Source organism: Myotis yumanensis, unplaced genomic scaffold (assembly GCF_028538775.1).
Source record: "Myotis yumanensis isolate MYYU_CA2020_CCGP unplaced genomic scaffold, mMyoYum1.0.hap1 SCAF_3, whole genome shotgun sequence".
NCBI lineage: Eukaryota > Metazoa > Chordata > Mammalia > Chiroptera > Vespertilionidae > Myotis > Myotis yumanensis.
The window spans coordinates 211655643-211675799 of NW_027223754.1; the positions used below are offsets into that span (position 1 = coordinate 211655643).

The 20157-nt window shown below is 64.1% G+C and overlaps 1 protein-coding gene across 1 annotated transcript; it reads right to left on the reverse strand.

Annotated features, from left to right (window-relative positions):
* Positions 1–431: 431 nt before the first annotated feature.
* Positions 432–17577, reverse strand: TTLL12 (tubulin tyrosine ligase like 12). Its single transcript, XM_070411260.1, has 14 exons — positions 17350–17577; positions 13862–14034; positions 11346–11544; positions 10453–10612; positions 10240–10373; positions 7945–8021; positions 6914–7030; positions 6631–6825; positions 6260–6371; positions 5457–5608; positions 5150–5231; positions 2430–2498; positions 1790–1928; positions 432–1477 (listed from the first exon to the last, which is right to left on the reverse strand). The coding sequence occupies exons 1-14, from the start codon at positions 17524–17526 to the stop codon at positions 1326–1328; spliced, it is 1938 nt and encodes a 645-aa protein (XP_070267361.1). The 5' UTR covers positions 17527–17577; the 3' UTR covers positions 432–1325.
* Positions 17578–20157: the final 2580 nt, after the last annotated feature.

The following is a 20157-nucleotide window of genomic DNA, read 5'->3' on the forward strand; positions in this document are numbered from 1 at the left end:
CGGGTCTCACATCCAGATTGTCCGGTTGAACCAGGAGGAAATCCGCTGGCAGAGCGTGCCCGGCCTGTGCCCTGGACCCACAGACACGGAGGCCAATACTCTGTTGTGGTAGAAACCCAGCCCGGGCGGGGGGGAACGACACACGCCAGCTGCTCTCCCGGGGAGGAAACCGGCGCTGTCCCGCCCGCGATGCCTCCACTCGGCTGCAGGGAAGGGCCGAGGCCCTGGTCAGCGGAGGATGGACAGGCAGACCCAGAGGTGAGAGGCACGGTCCGTGCAGTTTCAAGGACTTCTCTTGGCTACACAGACACACACACACATACACCCACACACTCACACACACCAAAGCAGGCCCCTGCCACTCTCCCGTTAGCTGGGGCAGGCGCATTGCGGCTACAGCTGGCATCTGACTCCAAGTTTCAGAAATGATATTAAGAACAAGAATTTTTTATTTTCTTCCCATAAACAAGAGTAACAACAATCCGACGTTTTGACCCTGGACTCTGGTGGAGGATGTATCTGACGCCAAGTTCTCGGTGGAATCGTCCCTCGAAGCCGCCCACTGCCGGCTGCGCTGCTGCCCTCGCCGCTCCCCTCGCCCCAAGTCCCCTTGCCCAAGCGCCACCCACCCTCAGAGAGGGCGCCCACTGCAGTGCCAGGGAGGCCAGGACCACGGGGAGCAGGGCGGCTGCCCCTGCTGGATGGCGAGGCATCAGCAGCTGCCCTGGGGCCACAGGTTTGCTGGTGACAGTTCTGGGGCGGGGCGGGGGGGGAAGCTGGGGGAGAATGGGGCGCGAGAGGGCTGGGTCTGGCAAGCAGGGCCCCCAAGGTGTTCTGGGGAAACCTGCCACATGGGGCCTGGGGGAGAGTGGGAGCCTGAGCCCGCTCTGGGGGAGCCACGACACCTGAACAGACTGGACAAGAGCCGCCGGCCCTGTTGATGTTTGGGCTCCCACAGGCGTTCCTGGGGGACCTTGTTTCTGGGGACACCTTGCCACACTCCCCAGAACCCCTCTTTCACTAACGCCCCGGAAACATGGCCGCCAGAAACCGAACTCAGCGATGAAGCTGGGGCTGAGCTGAGCAACACCGCACAGGTGGTGGGGGGTGTACACCGCGCCTGGCACTCGGCCCGGGACAGTGTGATGGGCCGGCTCCCGGGCTCAGGGAGGACCTGCGCCAGGGTGGGGAGCGGGACCTGGAGGCCTGGGCCCAGGGTGGGGAGCGGGACCTGGAGGCCTGGGCCCAGCGGGGGGCGGGGGGCTCTGCAGCAGCCGCTCAGAGCCGAGGCCGGTCGCCAGGAGCCCGCGCAGGAGGCCGGGCGCCTACACCAGGCGGGTGACGTGGCAGCCGCCGGGCTCGTCCAGGAACAAGGTGCTGAAGACGTCGTTGAAGAAGGTGGGGTGGTACCTGCAGGCGCGCTCGCAGTCCGGGTTGAAGTTCACCTCCAGGATCTGGGGCTGCATCACTCGCTGCCCTGAGGGCACAAAGCGCAGGCACCTCACTCCTGGGAGGCGCATGGGCTCCGGCTCCTGGGCCTGGCCTGGGGCCTTCGCCATGGACCCGAGGGCCCGGGCCAGACTCTCCTGCGCCTCCAGGAAGTGGGGTGGCCCCTCCCCCAACCCTTCCCGTTGGCTCTCCGTCCTGCAGGCTGTCGCCCCGCCCCGTAATGATGGGCCTCCTCAGGCCCAGATCTCCTGGCAAAGGACCACCCAGCAGCCTGGCCAGCGACGCCCCCTCTGGCCGTCGGCTTGGGGTGCGTGAGGGGTTGGGCAATGGGGACCCTCACCGTCTGGACGGCTGTCCCACTTCAGCATGAGGTCGATGGCGTACACGGCCCGGGACGAGGGGTAGTCGCAGAGGCCCTGGGGTGGCGGCTTAGCACACGCTGCCTGGAACAGCTCCGTGAAGGCCCGGAAGATCTCGGCCTGGGGACCAGGAGGTTGGGTCAGGGCTGCCCAGAGCGGCCCCTCCACGTGGGGTTTGCTGCCCCTTCCCAAGCCCCAGCCCCCAAAAGGCCCGAGTCACCTCCTCCTCCACCCTGTTTCTCCAGGCCTGGCCGTAGCCGCCTCTGCCCCACACCTGCCCCTCAGTCCTGGCACCACCTGCCTGTCTCCTGCCTCGAGCCCCTGGTTCCCCTCTGCACCACGGTGTGCAGGGTGCAGGGCACCTGCCACGCTCACCCGGGACATGGAGGGCAGCCTGCACCTCCAGCGGAGTCCTTGCTGCCCCCTTAGGTTTGCGATTCCTGGGACAGGCAGGGCTGTGGCCGCCTGGCTGTCCCCAGGGTGCCCTGAGGCCCCTCCAGGTCGCCCTCCACACCTCACACCGTCCCTTCCCTGACCTCGGTGGGAGGACAGGACACCGAGGAGGCAGACCCCCACGTGGCCCACCAGAGGCCCTGGCCCCTCCAGCTTCGCCCGACTCACCTGGACACTCCTCCAGGGGAATTCTGGGTACTGCTTCTCAAACTCAGGGATGAACTCGTCGTAGTGCACCTGCGACAGACACAGGACCCGTCACCCTCTGCCCTGCCTCCACGTGGGCCTCCGACACTCGCTGGGGTCACAGGTCAGCACCAGCAGCTTACCCCCCTCCCCTCGAGGCACAAAGGGGAGGCAGGAGCCGGGGTCTGAGCTCGCTCTGGACACGCAGATTTACTTCTCGCAGCCTCAATGTCTGCATCTGTGAAATGGGGCGATGCTCCCTGCCCAGCAAGTGCATCTGCAGGGCTGCTGTGGGCCTCACAGGCTCAGTGCACGCGAAGGGTTCCGCAGGCTGTGAGGTCGCAACGGACGCGCCACCACCCGTGTCCGTGCGCTGGGGACAGGCCTGGGACCCGTGTCTGCAAGGCCTGGCCTGGCTCATGCTCACCAGCTCCAGGGTGCGGGGGCAGCAGCTTCTAAGGCTGAGACTCTACCCCAAACACACCTGACAAGTCGGCTCAGGTTTCTCCCAGAAACGACCGATGGGCTGCCCGGGAGCCTGGCGCTCACGCCCTCGGGGACACGTGTCCCCACACACGGGGCGCCAGAAGAAACGGGCCCCCAGGATGACACGTTCTCGATGCAGAGGGAAGACAGTTCCCCCAGCGACAATGTCCCACAGCGTCATGGGACCCGGTGAGGCTCAGGCTCCCAGGGACCAGAGGGCGGAGCCCCGGACGGGAAGAGGGACAAGAAGCAACAGCCCTGCTGGGGTGCGCGCGGCACCCGCCCTGGGGGACCTCAGGCCTGGCCCGGGGCAGCAGGCTCCAGGCTCCAGTAGGGGCTGTGCAGGAGGCAGCTGAGCAATGATTCTCTCTCATCATTGATGTTTCTGTCTCTCTCTCCCTTTCCCTTCTCTGAAATCAATAAAAATATGTTAAAAAAAAAAAAGATGTGCCTCCACATTTCGGTGTGGCTCCCTGGTGGAGGGAGGAGGCCACCACAGGCCTGTGTGGGGGTGGGGGTGGGCCCTCCTGTTGCCGGAAACAGCACTAACCACCGCAGGCGAGAGGGCTTGTGGGCTAATGCACCGAGGCTGAACGGCTCCTTTCCTCCTTCCTCTGCCCAGAGCCGCCTGCTCCCGCCAGGCTGTGCCTACCTGCCCCGGTGCCACCCTGCTTCCCAGAGCCGCCTGCTCCCACCAGGCTGTGCCTACCTGCCCCGGTGCCACCCTGCTTCCCAGAGCCGCCTGCTCCCACCAGGCTGTGCCTACCTGCCCCGGTGCCACCCTGCTTCCCAGAGCCGCCAGCTCCCGCCAGGCTGTGCCTACCTGCCCCGGTGCCACCCTGCTTCCCAGAACCGCCAGCTCCCGCCAGGCTGTGCCTACCTGCCCCGGTGCCACCCTGCTTCCCAGAACCGCCAGCTCCCACCAGGCTGTGCCTACCTGCCCCGGTGCCACCTGCTTCCCAGAGCCGCCTGCTCCCGCCAGGCTGTGCCTACCTGCCCCGGTGCCACCTGCTTCCCAGAACCGCCAGCTCCCGCCAGGCTGTGCCTACCTGCCCCGGTGCCACCTGCTTCCCAGAACCGCCAGCTCCCGCCAGGCTGTGCCTACCTGCCCCGGTGCCACCCTGTTTCCCAGAACCGCCAGCTCCCGCCAGGCTGTGCCTACCTGCCCCGGTGCCACCCTGCTTCCCAGAACCGCCAGCTCCCGCCAGGCTGTGCCTACCTGCCCCGGTGCCACCCTGCTTCCCAGAACCGCCAGCTCCCGCCAGGCTGTGCCTACCTGCCCCGGTGCCACCTGCTTCCCAGAGCCGCCAGCTCCCACCAGGCTGTGCCTACCTGCCCCGGTGCCACCTGCTTCCCAGAACCGCCAGCTCCCGCCAGGCTGTGCCTACCTGCCCCGGTGCCACCCTGCTTCCCAGAGCCGCCTGCTCCCACCAGGCTGTGCCTACCTGCCCCGGTGCCACCTGCTTCCCAGAACCGCCAGCTCCCGCCAGGCTGTGCCTACCTGCCCCAGTGCCACCTGCTTCCCAGAACCGCCTGCTCCCGCCAGGCTGTGCCTACCTGCCCCGGTGCCACCCTGCTTCCCAGAGCCGCCTGCTCCCGCCAGGCTGTGCCTACCTGCCCCGGTGCCACCCTGCTTCCCAGAGCCGCCAGCTCCCGCCAGGCTGTGCCTACCTGCCCCGGTGCCACCTGCTTCCCAGAGCCGCCTGCTCCCGCCAGGCTGTGCCTACCTGCCCCGGTGCCACCTGCTTCCCAGAGCCGCCTGCTCCTGCCAGGCTGTGCCTACCTGCCCCGGTGCCACCTGCTTCCCAGAACCGCCTGCTCCCGCCAGGCTGTGCCTACCTGCCCCGGTGCGTGCTGGCCGACTGGGGCTTGCGGCACTAACCGTGGAAGGAGCTTTGCCCTGATGCCCCTTTGCTCCAGGTGCCCGGAGAGTGCGGGGCGTTCAGAGGAACCAGGGAGGGTCACAGGCCAGCAGCCCCCCCCCTCCCCCCGCCCTGCGTGGGACCCTGTGCCCTGCACCTGTCTGCCCCCCCCCCCCCCTCCGTCCCAGTGCTCAGAGGGTCTGAATGGAAGCAGGTGGTGCTTCTGGGGGTCCGAGGCAGCCTCGGTCTCCCCATCATCTCAGAGCCGCAGAGGGGGCTGCTGAGATAACACAGGGCCAGAGGCACCTCCTGTCTACACAGCCTGCCTGCTCCCCAGGCCCGCCCGGCCCCTACCTGCTTCAGCACCACTTCCGGGTCGTAGTTCATGACAGTGAAATGTTTCTCGTAGTCGTCCAGGTCGTTGAGGGCGAAGGGCCTGCAGGACCAGCAGGCAGACCCTGAGTGGGTCCCGCCGGCAGGGCACCCATTCCCGTGGCCCCCCACCGCCCCACGGGGACCCCCCGGAGCCCGTAAACGACATCGCGACCCACAGGTGTGGGTGCCTGTTTTACAAGGAAGCTCGCGGTGAAGGACTTCCCGTCCCTACAGAGAAGAGCCCCCCCCCCCCCCCGCCCGGCCCCGCCCGCCCAGGCTCCGTTACCGGTTGGAGAAGCGCAGCCAGAACACGTCGTACACGAACAGCCTCAGGGGCTTCACCGAGCGCAGCAGCACGATGTAGCGGACGTCGAACTTGACCCTCCCCACGTCTTCTCGAAGGAACAAGACAGGACTTTCAATGTACTTGCACACCACCTGCGGGGACGGACGCAGGCTCACGGGGGCCCACCTCACCCGGCAGAGAGCCCCGGGCCTCGCCGGCCGAGGGCTCACGCCTGTGGGCCAGCCCCACGCCGTCCCCACACCTGGAGGGGCCCGCACCCGAGCCCTCCCTCCTCTGCCCTGGCAGACCCTCGTCTGGCCTGGGACGGTTTCCTTCTCTCTCCTTCGCTTTGCTTGAAGGACAAGGTCCCACCACTTCAGGTTTTGGGAACTGAACACACATTCCCAGCCTGAAACCCACCGGCCCCCGTTCCAGGGGGAACCTGCAGTGACAGTCCCGGGGCCCGCTCCCCTCGCCTCTGCCCGGGGCAAGCCCTGGGCCCTCCAGCGCCCGACACTGCCGCTGGGTGCCCAGGCACTGCAGCGCCTCCGTCCAGGGCCCCAGGGCTCCTCGCCCGGCCACCTCCCTCCAGCCGTGCGGTCACGCGTGGTGCAGCGTGTGGGGACCCTGAGGTCAGACACACCCAGGACGGCTCTGACCCGGGCGCCCTCCTCTCACCGGACTGCCACGGCCCCCCCCTGCTGGCAGGGCAGGGGAAGGAGTGGGGTGTGCGCTAGACCCAGAGCCCCACCCATGGCCACTCCGGCCTGTGCACCGAGCGCCCTCGCCCACCCGGGACCCACCTTGGGGCTGCTCTCGCGGTGCCGGATGACGCTGTGGAGGCTCCTGGTGATGTGGGTGTCCAGGCTGCGCGCCAGGTTCCAGGGTTTGCAGATCCAGTGGTTGTCCTCACCCCTGGGAGCAGAAGGGAGGCTGGGCTGCGTCCGGGGCCCCTCCCAGGCAACGGCCCTGGGACCTGGGAGAGAGGGACAACCAGGCCCCCCCCCCAACACCCTTCCCCCCCCTCCCCGGGCTGAGGGAGGCATCACCGCAGAGGTCAGAGGCGGGGCCTGGGGGATAAGGAGGTGAGGCCTGGACCCTGCAAGCTGTGGGTCTCGGCCAGGGGGCCCCCGGGATGGCAGGGGGCTGGGGTGGGGGGCTGGGGGGGGCTCACCGCCTCTCCCGCTGCTGGAAGCAGCTGACAAACTGGGGCAGCTCGGTGCGCAGGTTGAAGGTGCGGGGCAGCCAGGCCGGGCCCTCGGGGCCCCCCGTCCGGCGAGCGATGGAGGCCAGGCAGTCCTTCACCGTCAGCAGGCTCTCGCAGGGGAACTGGTTCAGCAGCACGTGGGGCCTCTCCTGGCTGAGCCGCCTGCGCCGAGGAGGGACCGGTTCAGGGGCTCAGGGGCTGTGGGGGGCTGTGGGGGGCGGGGCGGGCCGGGCCTGGGGGAGGGTCGCACCTGTAGTCCTTGAAGTGGGAGAAGTTGTAGAGGATGTCGGCGTCTGCCTCGCTCTGCGTGAAGGTGAAGCGGGGGTGCGTGAGGTGGCTGAGCACCTGCTGCACGTCCGTGTGGACCCTGCGGGGAGGGGGCTGGTCAGGCGGGGGGACCCTTACAGTCCGCCCCCCCACCTGGAGGGGCCACCTGGTTAGGGTGAAGCAGGGGAAGCCGAGTGGTGCACCAAGGCGGCTTCCCTCCGTGGACACACAGGGACCGGTCGACACACCACTGCCCACAGACACCAGGAGCCTGACCCTTCGAGGAGCCGCCGCCCCGGGTGCCCCAGGGGAGCGTGCTGCTCAGGCCCGTGCCCCACAAGGCCTCCTTCCACACTGGTGCTCGCTGTGCCCGCCTTGCCCGGCCTGCGCGGGCCCTGGGCAGAGGTGTGGTCAGGGCCTGGGAGCCTGTCTGCTGGGGTGGAGGTGGAGGCAGGAGGGCCAGCCTGGGAGGGGCTCCGGGAGGAGCAGAGGAGCGGGGCTGGGCTGCTGGCAGGACTGGGGCAGGGAGCAGCTCAGGGAGGTGGAGGGGTGCTGGGCAGCGGGCCTCGGGAGAGGGGACGAGGGCCGGGCAGCGGGAGGAACCCCCAGGACTGGCGGACGGGGTGAGCGGAGGTGCTGCTCTTTTTGGCCAGACCAGGTCTGGGCAGCTGGAGGGGCTCCTACTGGAGGGAGAGGCCAGTCATCGCCGAGCGGGACCCACCTTGAGCCTGTCCACCAGGTGGACGGGGCTCTGCACCCCCACTTGCACACTCACAGCCGAGTTCTGTCCTTCAAGGTGAGTTTTAAACTCTTCCTCCAGGCCCGCTCACCCCTCACTGCCTGTAGCGTTCTCTGTGACCCTAAGAACCCCACTTTTGGCATCTCAGTCACCGTGGTGCCCCCAAGACAGAGTGGGCCTAGGAGCGCCTCGCTGAGCGGGTGCTGTTGTGGGAGCCGTGGAACCAGAGGGGGAGGGGGGCCCAGGAAGTCTGGCTGGAAGCTGAGGGTACGCACTTGAAGATGTGGTCGCTGGGACGCACCACCGGGTCGATGGCCAGTGGCAGCTTCTCCTTGTTTTCCTCCAAAATGGCCTGGAAGCAAAAACATGGGAGGTGGAGCCGGGCCCTCGAGAAAGGAAGCCGCGAGCACCACCTCCCCATCCCGGCACAGCAGGGCTTGGGATCTGGGGGCACACCCAGCCCTCACGTGGAGCTTCCGACCACCCCCCGGGGGTCGGGGCTCGAGGCCCCGCAGGTGCTGGGCGGCCCGTTCCTCAATCCACCCCCAAACCACAGCCTGCCCGGGAGGGGCTGCTCCCAGCTTGGGCCGCTGGTGGCTGACCTCCCTTTAAAGGGCTTCATTCACCTCCCGTGTGTGGGCTGAACGAGTTGCTTCTAACCAACAGGAAGTGGAAGAACATTGTGCAAGTTCCTCCAAGGCCTGGGGCTTCCTCCCCCTTCTCCCGGGTCACCTGCTCTGCGAGCAGTGAGCCGCCACCCGGGGAGGGCACGCCAGCAGCCCTGGAGGCCCCGAGGCCTCTGCCAGCAGCCACACCTTGCCCGTGTGGAGGCAGGTCCCAGCCCCCAGGCCTCCGGAGGCGGCTCTGACTGTGCCTCCAGCACAGGCGGTGTGGGCTGATACACGTCTGCTGTTTGAAGCAGGAGGACGTGCTCCCGGGCGATAACTAGCTAAGCAGGCCACCAGGCCCAGAGCACAGGCCTCAGCCAGGGGGGCCGATGTGGTCGAACCACCAGGGCGGTTCAGGTTGGGCCTCTTAGCCCTGGTCCTGGCCAGTAGAGGGCGACCCAAGGAAGAAAGACATTTTAATTCATGTCCCTCTAACAAGCAACGTTAATATCAGGAAGCCTCGCCCGGCCGGCATGGCTCAGAGGTTGAACGTGGACCTGTGACCCAGGAGGTCACGGTTCGATTCCCGGTCAGGGCACATGCCCGGGTTGTGGGCTCGATCCCCAGTGGGAGACGTGCAGGAGGCAGCTGACCAATGATTCTCTCTCATTATTGATGTTTCTATCTCTCTCTCCCTCTTCCTCTCTGAAATCAATTAAAAAAAAAAAAAAAAGGTCAGGAAGCCTCTGTCCCTCAGCCATCCTTAAGCCTCACTCGTTTGCCTTCACTCACTTTTCAAACATTTACTAAGCACCTACTAGGCGCACGCACTCTACGAGCCTCCGGAACATCTCTGAACAAGGGTGGCCACGGAGTGTTCGGCACGGCTAGTTCCGTCACCACTGTGATGACCCAGAATTCGCGGGAAAGTGCCAGCAGGACCCCCGCGGCACCCGCCTCCCAGTCAGCAGCACTCGGAACCGCTAGCACCACAAGGCACCTCCCACAGGAACTCCGGGTGACTGGTTCACTCCCTCCCACAGCCCCGAGGCATTCCGTGAGCAGCTGCCGTGCTGGGGGGGATAAGGCGGCTTCGAGAATGGTGGGGAGTAAGGCAGAGGTGTGTGGCCTCTGCTGGCAAGCTATCAGGTCCCCTTGGTTTTGGACTCCGCCTCTCCCACCGGCTGTGTGACCTTTGGCAAGTTACTTAACCTCTCTGTGCCTCAGTTTCCTCATCCTCAGTACAACAAAGGCAAAAACAGGCCTGCTGGTTCTATTGTTTTAAGGACTAAGCACAGGTGCCCTCGCTGCCCGGTTTCCACTGGGGACCAGCCAACAGCAGGCAGTGGCAGGAGACCAGAGGGCAGGGGAGGGAAAGGGGCCGGGCGCTAACCCCTGCTCAGCCCTGCCCGGCCCTGGCAGTGGCTGTGTTCCTACAGGCCCCACTCCCCCACGCCCCCCAGGCCTCACTAACCCCGGCTCCCTGAGCTGCCCCCCCACGTACTGGGCCCTGCACTGTAAGCTCACCACCAGCCTGGCTGGCACTTGGGCGGGGCCGGTGTGTCCTGGGGGCGCTGACCGAGAGGCTGTCCACAGACTAAAAGCACCTTTCTGCCCTCGCGGTGCAGCTACTTATCGAGGCTCCTGCACCTGGGAGCTGTGCTGCGCGGGTTGGAATAGTGTCCCTGTCCCCGGGGAGGGCGGTGTCAGGAGACGCAGGAACAAAGACAGGGAAGAGCAGCCCTGACCACCAGCACCCAGCTCCGTAGAGAGGGCGGCTCCCAGCAGCAGCGCCAGGGCAGGGCTCGGGCCGATGCCCAAGCGGTGCAGCCACAGGCCCGAGCTCCGAGCCCCTGGTCTCTATGGCTCCCCCGACCCCTGCCCCCAGGAACTGGTGTCATTCAGCAACACCTGGCGATGAGTGGAGGATGCTCATGAGCGGAGGAGGCCGGGGAGGCCCACCTGGTAGTGCTCGGCGGGTGGCTCGGGCGTGTGGGAGCTGACGTCCAGCAGGTCGGTGGGCGCCCAGGGCAGCAGCATGCACCTCCGGACCAGGGGGTCCGTCTCTCCGTAGGCAAAGTCCCGGGTCACCTCCTCTGCACCGAGACACGCGGGCCCATCAGGGGTGGCAGGAGACGGCCTGGCCACCTCCGAGGGGACGGGCGTCTGACTCACCGCCCGTGTCTAGGTCCCTCAGGGGCCACAGCAGCGTGTAGGCCACCTGCTGGGGCATGTAGAAGAAGGGCGCTGTGGCGAAGCTGGGCACGTCCGCGTGCTGGATGCGCGAGCCGAACTCGTCCATGATGTACCACACCGGCACCTTCTCCTCGGCCGTCTGTGGGCAGAGACACCGCCCTCGTCCACGGCCCAGCCACCGTCCCTGCCGCCCATCCCCGCACCCGGCACCAGCCACCCAGCGCTCTGAGCTCGGAGCGGCTGTCACGCAGACCCCAGCCCTCGGACCGGGGCCTCCGGGACGTGGCCCCACCCGGCAGACCAGGACCCAGGCCGCAGACGGGTGATCGCCCGCCGTGTGCTGAAGGCGCGTGGAGACGAGGCATGCGGCCTGGCAGCCGCCGGGATGTGTGAGGCCTTGTGTGTGTGACCAGGGCTGGGGGAGGGGCAGACGGGAGACTTGTTCAGGGGAGGTGACATCGAAGCTGAGATCGAGAACAACTTGTTTTTCTCTAAAAGCGGTGAGGGGCTGGAGCCAAGGGTGAGCGGGGGGCCGGGGCCGGGTGACCAAAGCCCCAGGACACGTGCCGACAGGACTCGACTCTTCTCCGAAGGCGCCAGGAAAGAGGCAGCCCAGGTGCAGGGGTCTGAGAGGGGGCGTGTCCTGTGAGTTTAAATCCACAGACACCCGGGTCCTGGTACTGGCTGGTCCAGGGCAGGTAACGGGCCCACGATGGAGCCAGGGGAGAAGGGGAGCTTGCTCACTGTGAGGTGGAGGCCAGCTGGGTCCGGGCTCCTGGCTGCCCACCAGCCCTGATCACATGGACAGCGAAGGCCCATGTCCGCGTCCACCCTCTGCCCTGCCCTCCCCCGCCCCCCGGCAGCGCACTCACCCCGTGGGACAGCTGGTAGGTCTGGTTGAACTTCCACATCTCCCCCAGCACCTGGTCCACGGCCTCGGCGCTGGGCAGCTCCCCGTGGAACTCGACGCCCATCAGGTTGGCCATGCGGTGCAGCAGCCCCGGGATCTGCTGCAGCTGCTGGCGGGCGTGCTCCACGCGGCACGTCCAGGCGTGGTCGATGAGGAAGATGCTGCAGGCACAGGCCACGCGGTGAGGCTGCCACGCGGGCACAGAGAAGGGCAGCAGCAGGGGACGAGAGGAGGGAGGGGCCGGGCTGTGGCCTGGGCCCGCCTCCACCGACCACTCACTGTGTGGCCGTGGGCACGTGCCTCTACCCGTTTCTAAAACAGGACGACAGGGGCCTGCGTCCGACCACCGGCCGATGGAGCACCAGGAGACGGGACACACAACGTGCTGACTGTGCGCTGTGGCTGTTACAGCGACCACCGTAACGGGGAGGGACCGCCCCACACCGCGCACCTGCACCTGCAGCCCGGCCACGGCAGGAGCTCAAAGGAGCCGCCAAGCGGAGCTCATCACGCTCGCCGGGCCCTCAAGGCAACTGGGAAGCACCACGGCCTTTTTCCGGGAGAGGCCTCACGTCCCCACACATATGGACACCGGCAGCCCGCACCCCGGTTTCCCGGGAGGAGCCTGGGGGAGGAGCTGCAGAGCGTCCATGCAACACGCAGGGGCTGAGAGGGAGGACCAGGCCATGCCCGCCCTCCTGCCCCCAGGACGGCGCTGCCAGACACCGACCCCACACTAACAGGTGAACGGCCTGGCCTGGCCCCTGGCTAAGATGCCCCGGACGGCTGGTGTGCCAGGTCTCAGCGGCCGGCAGGCTCTACTCTATGCGCTCACACAGCCGGCCCTCCGCGGCCTCGGCTTCAGCAACCTCAGGCTGAAACATCTGCCACGCCCGCGGGGTCCGGCGTGCGGTGTGGTCAGGCCTACGAGGGTGGCATCTGTACGGACCATGTGCGGACGCTTTCTGGCCCTTGTTCCCTAAACAACAGCTCACACACGTTCACGTTGCATTAGGTATTATAAGTAACCCAGAGGTGATTAAACACATGCAGGGTGGGGGTAGGTTACAGGCAAATGCAAGGTGGGACAAAAGTATGGTTACAGCTGCTCGCAGGGAAAGTAATACAATAACTAGTCAACAATACAAGAATAAGCCCTAACCGGTTTGGCTCAGTGGATAGAGCGTCGGCCTGCGGGACTGAAGGGTCCCGAGTTCGATTCCGGTCAAGGGCATGTACCTTGGTTGCGGGCACATCCCCAGTAGGAAGTGTGCAGGAGGCAGCTGATCGATGTTTCTCTCTCATCGATGTTTCTAACTCTCTATCCCTCTCCCGTCCTCTCTGTAAAAAGTCAATAAAATATATTAAAAAAAAAAAAAAAGAATAAACTGCTTCACGTACTCACAAGTGCAGACCTCCTCCTGCCCACCCTGCGCTCCGCCGTTTATCCAGGGGAGGGGAGCACCTGCGGGTTTGGCATCCGAGGGGGTCCTGGGACCTTCCGCACGGGCATGAAGACGCTGTTCCTTTTATCCCCTAAAGCAAGTGAAGGTGCCCCTCCCTCCTGCTTGGAGTTCATGCCACGTGGCAAAGTGCAGAGCTCCCCGGGCGCCCACAGGTGGGAACGGAGCAGGCGCAGGTGGAGGCTGGCAGCGCTGAGCTACGTGGGAAAGAAGGGCCTGGGAGTGTCTGCATCAGAGAGCAGGTGGCGGAGGTGCTGGGGCTGCCGTGACCTGGGGGGCCACTCCCACCACCTCGGGCTGGCGGACGCGGCCCGCCCCTTCCCTGAAGAGCCACGGGCACGGGGCCTGACGACTCCCAGAGGCCAACAGGGTCCTCCCTCCAGTGCCAGCAGCGTCTGGCAGAGGGACCTGCAGGTCCGTCCTGGCCGGCGGCCCTAGGAAGCAGGGAGCGGGGTCCAGTCTTAGCTCTGCCCTGTCCACCCTGTGGCCCCGGACAAGGCCCAGCCCTGCTCTGGGCTCGGTGTCCTCACCTGGGACTCAACCAGACCACACTCCTCAGTCCTGGGAACGAAGCCCCAGAGAACATGTTGGGTCCCAGGCGCCACCCAGAGATGCAGATTCCGGAGAAGGGGAGAGGCCAGGCGTCCTCGCAAAAGCGGGGTTCCCCAGTGAGACTGCGATGGGTTGACACCCACACTCAACAGCTAGGGGTGCTGGCGAAGTCCTTCCCGCCTCCTCATCAGCAAAACCAGAACCATCACCTGCTGCTCGACCACTGCGGCGGGTGTGGCATGGGAGGCCGCTCTCAGGACAGACCCACAGGGGGCGCCACCAGCACCAGGACCGCCGCCGCCCTGAGCCCCAGGGAAGCCTGGCCACAGGGCTCGTCACATAGGAGCACGTGAGCTCCTGCAATGGCTGCTGCTCCCCAAAGCCCACGCCTGGGGGGTGGGCGGGCTCTGAAAGGAAGCCTGGCCCTGACAGCCACGATGACGACGTCCCACCCAGGCCCTACCTGTTGGGGTCGGCCGCCTGGAGCCCGTTCTCGTTGGTCACGATGACCTTGTAGCAGAGCTCGCTGCCCGGGTTGGGCTTCTTCTTGTGCGCTTCCCGTGCGGCCTCGTCCTCGCTCTCCTCCTCCACTTCCTCCACTTGCATGATCCCAAACATCTCCCCCGCGTCGAATACCTGGGGACCACAGTGTGGGTGTCGGAGGGATGCCCAGCCCCGAACCCTCACCACAGCCGGACTTCCGCTCCCGGCCTCCAGGTCAAACTACACCCCTCAGGAGAAGCTGGGCCTGTCGATCGCCATCTACCCATTTCACAGGTGGGGAAACTGAGGCTCCTAAAGAGAGCGCGGTCAGAACTGGGACCCAGCCTACCCGCAGGACCACGCTTAGAAGCGGGCCTGCATGCATGTGTCTGAATCATGTCTCCTCTGGCCCCTGCTGCACAGGGAAAGCGAATCCTGAGGCAGAGTGTGTGTGTGTGTGGCTCTGGTCACACTGGAAGCAAATGAAGGTCAGGATCTCGGTGGCCAGGCATCTCACCCCAATGTTGCTCTCACCAGGGGAACCCATCGAACACCAGGGCAGCTGGGAAAACCCAGAGGGAAACAGGTGTCCGGGCCGCCTGTGGCCACCGCGCCCCCGGCCGAGCAACAGCCAGGCCTGCGGGAAGCGTGACCTGAGGTCGGGGCCAGGAAGATAAAGGCCCTGGTCTCTGCGTTTCCCTGGCAAAGGACAACGGCCGGCCACGTGCCGCGGGTGAAGAGTCAGCCTCCTGTGTGCTCTGGAGTCGGGCCATGTGACCGCGAACGAGACAATGAGCCATGCTGTGCCTCAGTTTCCCCATCCGTACCGTTGGCATAGTAGGACCTACCTCAGAGGGTTGTTGGGAGGATTCACGATGAACACACATGAAGAGCTAGAACCTGAGCCCAGCAAATGCTCCAAAAGCACCTGCTCCCAGCATCCCACCATTCTGAGGCCTGGCACGGGGGGCGGGGGAGGGGGGGGTACCATCGCCTTCCAGGATAGCTTTGCCGGCTAGGCCAACGCAACGGTGCACAGGAGTCCCTGGCACACAGCAGGGACTGAACAGAGAGGCCAGTTCTCCCGAAAACCTATTTCTCACAATTATTAAAAAAAGATGCAAAATTCACCCCAGCAGTTGGAAACCTGCTAGCTACCCGGGCACAGGCAGCTTCGTGCGCTGGGCAGCACAGGCCCCTCGGGGTGTGAGGATGAAGCACTCAGGATCTTGCCCAGGGAGCTACGGCCGAGTGGCAGAGCGGTCGGGCTGGGCCGTCTGGGAGGACCGGGTGAGTGGTGCTGGGCCTGGAGGCCCCCGGAAGATTTTACGGAGGAGACAGTCAGAGGGGGGCAACCTAAGGCCTGGGGGTGGAGGGCGTCCTCAGGACTGGCTTCTGCCAGGCTGTGGGTGGGCGTGACCACAATCCCTCCAGGGTGGAAGCGCTGAAACTTATTTTTATTTTAAACACTCCCCCAGCCTTTCCAAGGGACCTTTCTTTCGAGGCAAGGCGCCAGGATCATCGCCTTGTGGTTGGAACTGGGGGACCCCATCCCTGCGGGCAGGTGCCTGTGCCCTCCCCACATCTGGGTTCACAGCAGCAGCAGGTTCCCTGCAGCAATGACTGCGGGGTGGGTCAGGCAAAGCCGTGACTCACCGCTCTGCCCATAACTCGGAGCGGCAGCGAGGCCATGGAAAAACACTGGGGCAGGGCAGAGGGGGCGCTGGTCCGGTGACTGCCCACTGTGTGCTGGGCACGGGTGGCACCTTCTCTCATGCCTTCCCAGCCCTCCCTGCCAAGACTCCTGATTTCTAAGGTTTTTTTTTTTTTTTTTAAAGGATGTTTTATTGATTTGAGAGAGGAAGGGGGAGAGAGACAGACAGACATCGATGTGAGAAACTGACTGGTTGCCTCCCATACTCGCCCAGACTGGGGATCAGATCCATAACCTAGGTATGTGCCCTGACTGGGAATCGAACCCACCCCTTTTGTGGTGCACGGGATGCCGCTCCCACCAACTGAGCCTCCGGGCCAGGGCAAGACCCCGGTTTCTAGCTGGAGGCTCCATGGGGCGAGTGACCTGCCCAAGTCAGAGCTCACTGCCCATGGAGGCTGGCGGGGCTGCAGTGAGTGAGGCCCTTTTATCCTAACAAACTGCTGGGGTCCCCTCCCACCCCAGGGCAAGTGCTCAGGAAATGCAGGCGGAATTGAGGGCAAGTCACTGAGGAGGGAGGAGGGGGGAGGGGGAAGGGCATTCACTGTTACAACTGATAGGTATGGACTATCTGCGGTGGACACTGTATCTTTTTTACAGCAACTGCCTGTGTTTTGAGCAGGAAGGTACTTGGTCCAACCCCCACTTTGCAGATACAGAAACTGGCGGAGAGAGGGGGCTGTCCAGGCCCGGGGACACCCTGTCTGGCTCCGGGGTTCCCCTCATCACTGAGGCCACTTGGTCTGCCTCGGCCCCAGGAGGCAGCCCCCTGAAAAGGGGCCTGATTCCAGCTAAGAAGGACCCACTAGCTGGCCCGTGAAAGTGCTCTGTCTTCAGCATTGGGCCAACTACCCCAACCAGGGGCCACCCCGTAGCCAAGACCCCGCCCTTCCGCCCCCCTGGAGGCCCAGGCCAGAGCAGCTGGTGAGCAGAATGGAGCTGTTTCATCGAAAAGGGAGAACCTACACACATCTAGGACTTTTCCATTTTTCTTTAGATTTGTTCTCCATCTCCCACTGTTTTCTTTAATCTGCAAAATGCGGGTGAGTCAGGCTCAAGTCCATTGAGGAACATGAAAAACTTTTATGACCGAGAAGTAAAGCCACACAAATTCATGGGGCTCCTGTTCTCCCAGGGGGAGGCGGTGGCTGAAAGCTTCCAGTTCTGACAAACTTCCTGAGCCTCAGTTTTCTCAACTGTGTAATGGGGGTGATGACGCTCACTCCTCCCAGGACAGCTCTGGGCGTGGAGGTGGAGCAGCAGCTCAGGGCCTGGCGCACAGCAGGAGCCAGGCTTCATTTTAGTTCCCGGTTCCGCGCGGCCCTGGCCAGGCCCAGGTGCAGGCAGGACCGGGCCACAGGTACAGGCCCGGCAGCCACTTTCAGGGTCCCCACTCTCAGGCCCCCCACTTTCGGGGACGCAAAGTCTAAGTCGGTCACCACGGCATTCGTGGCTCTTCTCTGCCAGCTTCTCCGGCGTCGTCCATCCACACCGCCCCCAACTCCGAGACCGGCCCAGCGGGGCACACCACGAGCCGCCCCCGCCCCCCACACACCTTCTCCGCACGTGTCCAGCCTTTCCCGGGCGGACCCAGCCCGCCCCCCGGCCGCCAAACCCCCGCGGCTCCCCGCCAAGGGCCGGCCCGCAGACCACACCCTTCCCGGTGGCAGGGCCCGGGGCGGTGCGCCCCCGGCGTGTCCAGGGCCCGCTGCGGCCCCCGGCGCCTCGACCTCCCCGCGCGCCCCGGCCCGCACCTCGTGCTCCAGCTTGTGCAGGAGGCGGCCCCAGTACCGCTCGGGGACCCCCGACGCGCGCAGCGCCGGGCCGTGCAGCGCCGCGAACTCGGCCCGCGCGACCTCCTCGGGGTCCGGGCCCTGCTCTGTGCTCGGCGCCGGCTCCGGCATCGGCACCGGCCCCGCGTCAGCCTCCATGGCGCCTCCGCCAGCGCCAAACCCAGAGCCGCCGCAGACCGCGGGCCCAGCCCTCCCACCTCGGCCCGCCCGCCAGCGCCGCCCCGCCCACCGTCGGGGCGCCCGCCTCCCCCCCGCCGGGGCTCCCACCCCAGCCGCCCGCGTCCCCGCCCCCAGCCGCCCGCGGTCCCGCCCCATCTGGGCCCCGCCCACAGCCGCCCGAGGCCCCGCCCCCTACGCGACCCCGCCCCAGCCGCCCGAGGCCCCGCCCCCTACGCGGCCCCGCCCCAGCTGCCCGAGGCCACGCCCACATTCGAAGCGCACGCTGCGGGCAGCAGGGGCGCCAGGCGCAAGGGGCGGGACCCGGGAGCCGAAAGCCCGGCCGCCCGAGGGGCGCGTGAGCGAGTGCGCGTGCGCGTGGCGTGGGCCCCCTTGGGCGGGGGGCGTGTCGGTGGCTGGGCGTGCCGGGCTGTGCGCACGCGTGCCTGGGGGCGGTGCTTTCTCTCTCCCACGCGGCTGCCCCGCGGGATGCCGGGAGCGGTAGGAACCGGAAGAGACTCCGACTGTCGCGAAGGAGAAGCTGAGGCCGGAGACGCGCGTGGCCAGGCTGGTGCCCGGCGGAGCCACCGCCGGCCTCGGAGGGAGGGGCTCGCGGTCCCCAGTGCTTCGCCGCCTTCAGGTTGCGAAGTGGGGCCTCTCCGCGTCCTTCCATTTACACGGGGGTCAAGTGTGTGCAGTTAAAGCGGGGCGGGGGGCGTTCTTACAAGTTGAGGTATTGCCCAAGCATTTCAAGGTGTAATTACAGAACTTGAAAGTCATTCTGTGGACATTTCAATTTTCCAAGTTCTGTTGCTTCTGTGGGGTTCAGATGGGGCCACCCCAAGATGAGCCCAGGGCCATGCGGGGTATTAGCTCGAGGCGACCAAGTCCTGTTCCCCGAAGAGAAACTTCCGTGTGTGTCCCCCCCACCCCCGCGATTCATCAGCGGTTCTCAACCTGTGGGTCGCGACCCCTTTGGGGGTCAAACGATCCTTTCATGGGGATCGCCTAAGACCATCGGAAAACATATAATTACATATTGTTTTTGTGATTAATCACTATGCTTTAATTATGTTCAATTTGTAACAATGAAATTGGGGGTCACCACAACATGAACTGTATTAAAGGGTCGGCATTAGGAAGGTTGAGAACCACTGCTCTAGAGGATTAGAATCAGGCCTTGCCCATAAGAGGTCATCGCAGAGCCTTTGTAACCCTCTCTCCAGGCAGGGAAGCTGCTAACTGCTGAGCCACTGCTCCTAGGGACCTGCAGGACCTGAAGCTCCCGGGGCAGCTTCCCTCATGCATTCGGGGTTCCCATGCGAATGCACGGACTTTGGTTACTTTCTCTTGCTCATGTGTCTCATGATTAGACCAGCGAGAACCTCAGGGCAGAGGCAAGCTGCTTCCTCCCCTCACTGCCTAGCCATGCTTCCCCTTGCAACTTGGTAATCATTGCATTTTGCCAAAAGGCTCAAAGGCTGAAGTTTGTGGGGGTTTTGGCGCTTCGGTTGGTGAATACCAGTACTTTGATTAAGCGTTTTAAACGGAATTTAAACAAAATGTGCCAGTTCAGAGGACGTGTTCAATGTGGCTAAGACACTTGAATTGGTTTGTAAAGGCTCAAACTTGCAAACTCCAGCTGGTGCGGGGCCCAGAGGAAAACATGTTACTGCCCTGCCCTGCCCTGCGGGAGTTGTTTTTTGTTTTTTTAATCTAACATCAGCTTTGTCACAAAAATGTGGTTCAGTTACTCGATGAAAAACATACTTGTGGCCCTGGCCGGCGTGACTCCGTTGGAGAGTTGTCCAGTGCATGAGGGTCGAGGGTTTGACTCCTCATCAAGGCACATACTCAGGTTTCAGATTTGGTCCTGGGTTGGGGCACGTAATGGAGGCAACCGGTTGATGTTGCTCTCGCTCTCTCATTCCCTCCTCCTTCCTCTCTAAAAAACAAACAAAAAACAGTAAGAATGCATCCTCAGGTGAGGATTGAAAAAAGTACTTGTAAAATTTTGACAACTACGATTTTTAATTTATTTGGTATAATTTTACAGCTTGTTTGGATGAAATTATTTATTTATTTTTTTTTAATATATATTTTATTGATTTTTTACAGAGAGGAAGGGAGAGAGATAGAGAGTTAGAAACATCGATGAGAGAGAAACATCAACCAGCTGCCTCCTGCACATCTCCTACTGGGGATGTGCTCGCAACCCAGTTACATGCCCTTGACCGGAATCGAACCCGGGACCTTTCGATCCACAGGCCGACGCTCTATCCACTGAGCCAAACCGGTTTTGGCTGGATGAAATTATTAACCACATCCAGTTCCAAGTGCCTTTCTGCTCCATGGGATTATGAATTTACCAAGAATGTTAGTCTCTCTATGTTGGGCCACATCCAATTTTATATGAGTACGATTGGCCTGGTGCACAGATTCGTGCACATTGAAAGGAAAGTAATTAGAAGAAATATTTTAATATCGCTATTCACCCTTTCTCTATAATAGAAGTGTCACCCAAATTCACGATCAACAATGACAGATCGAAACACACGCCTGCAATTGGCGGCAGCGAGAGCTTTATATGTATCGCACGTGTGCAAGCCACCG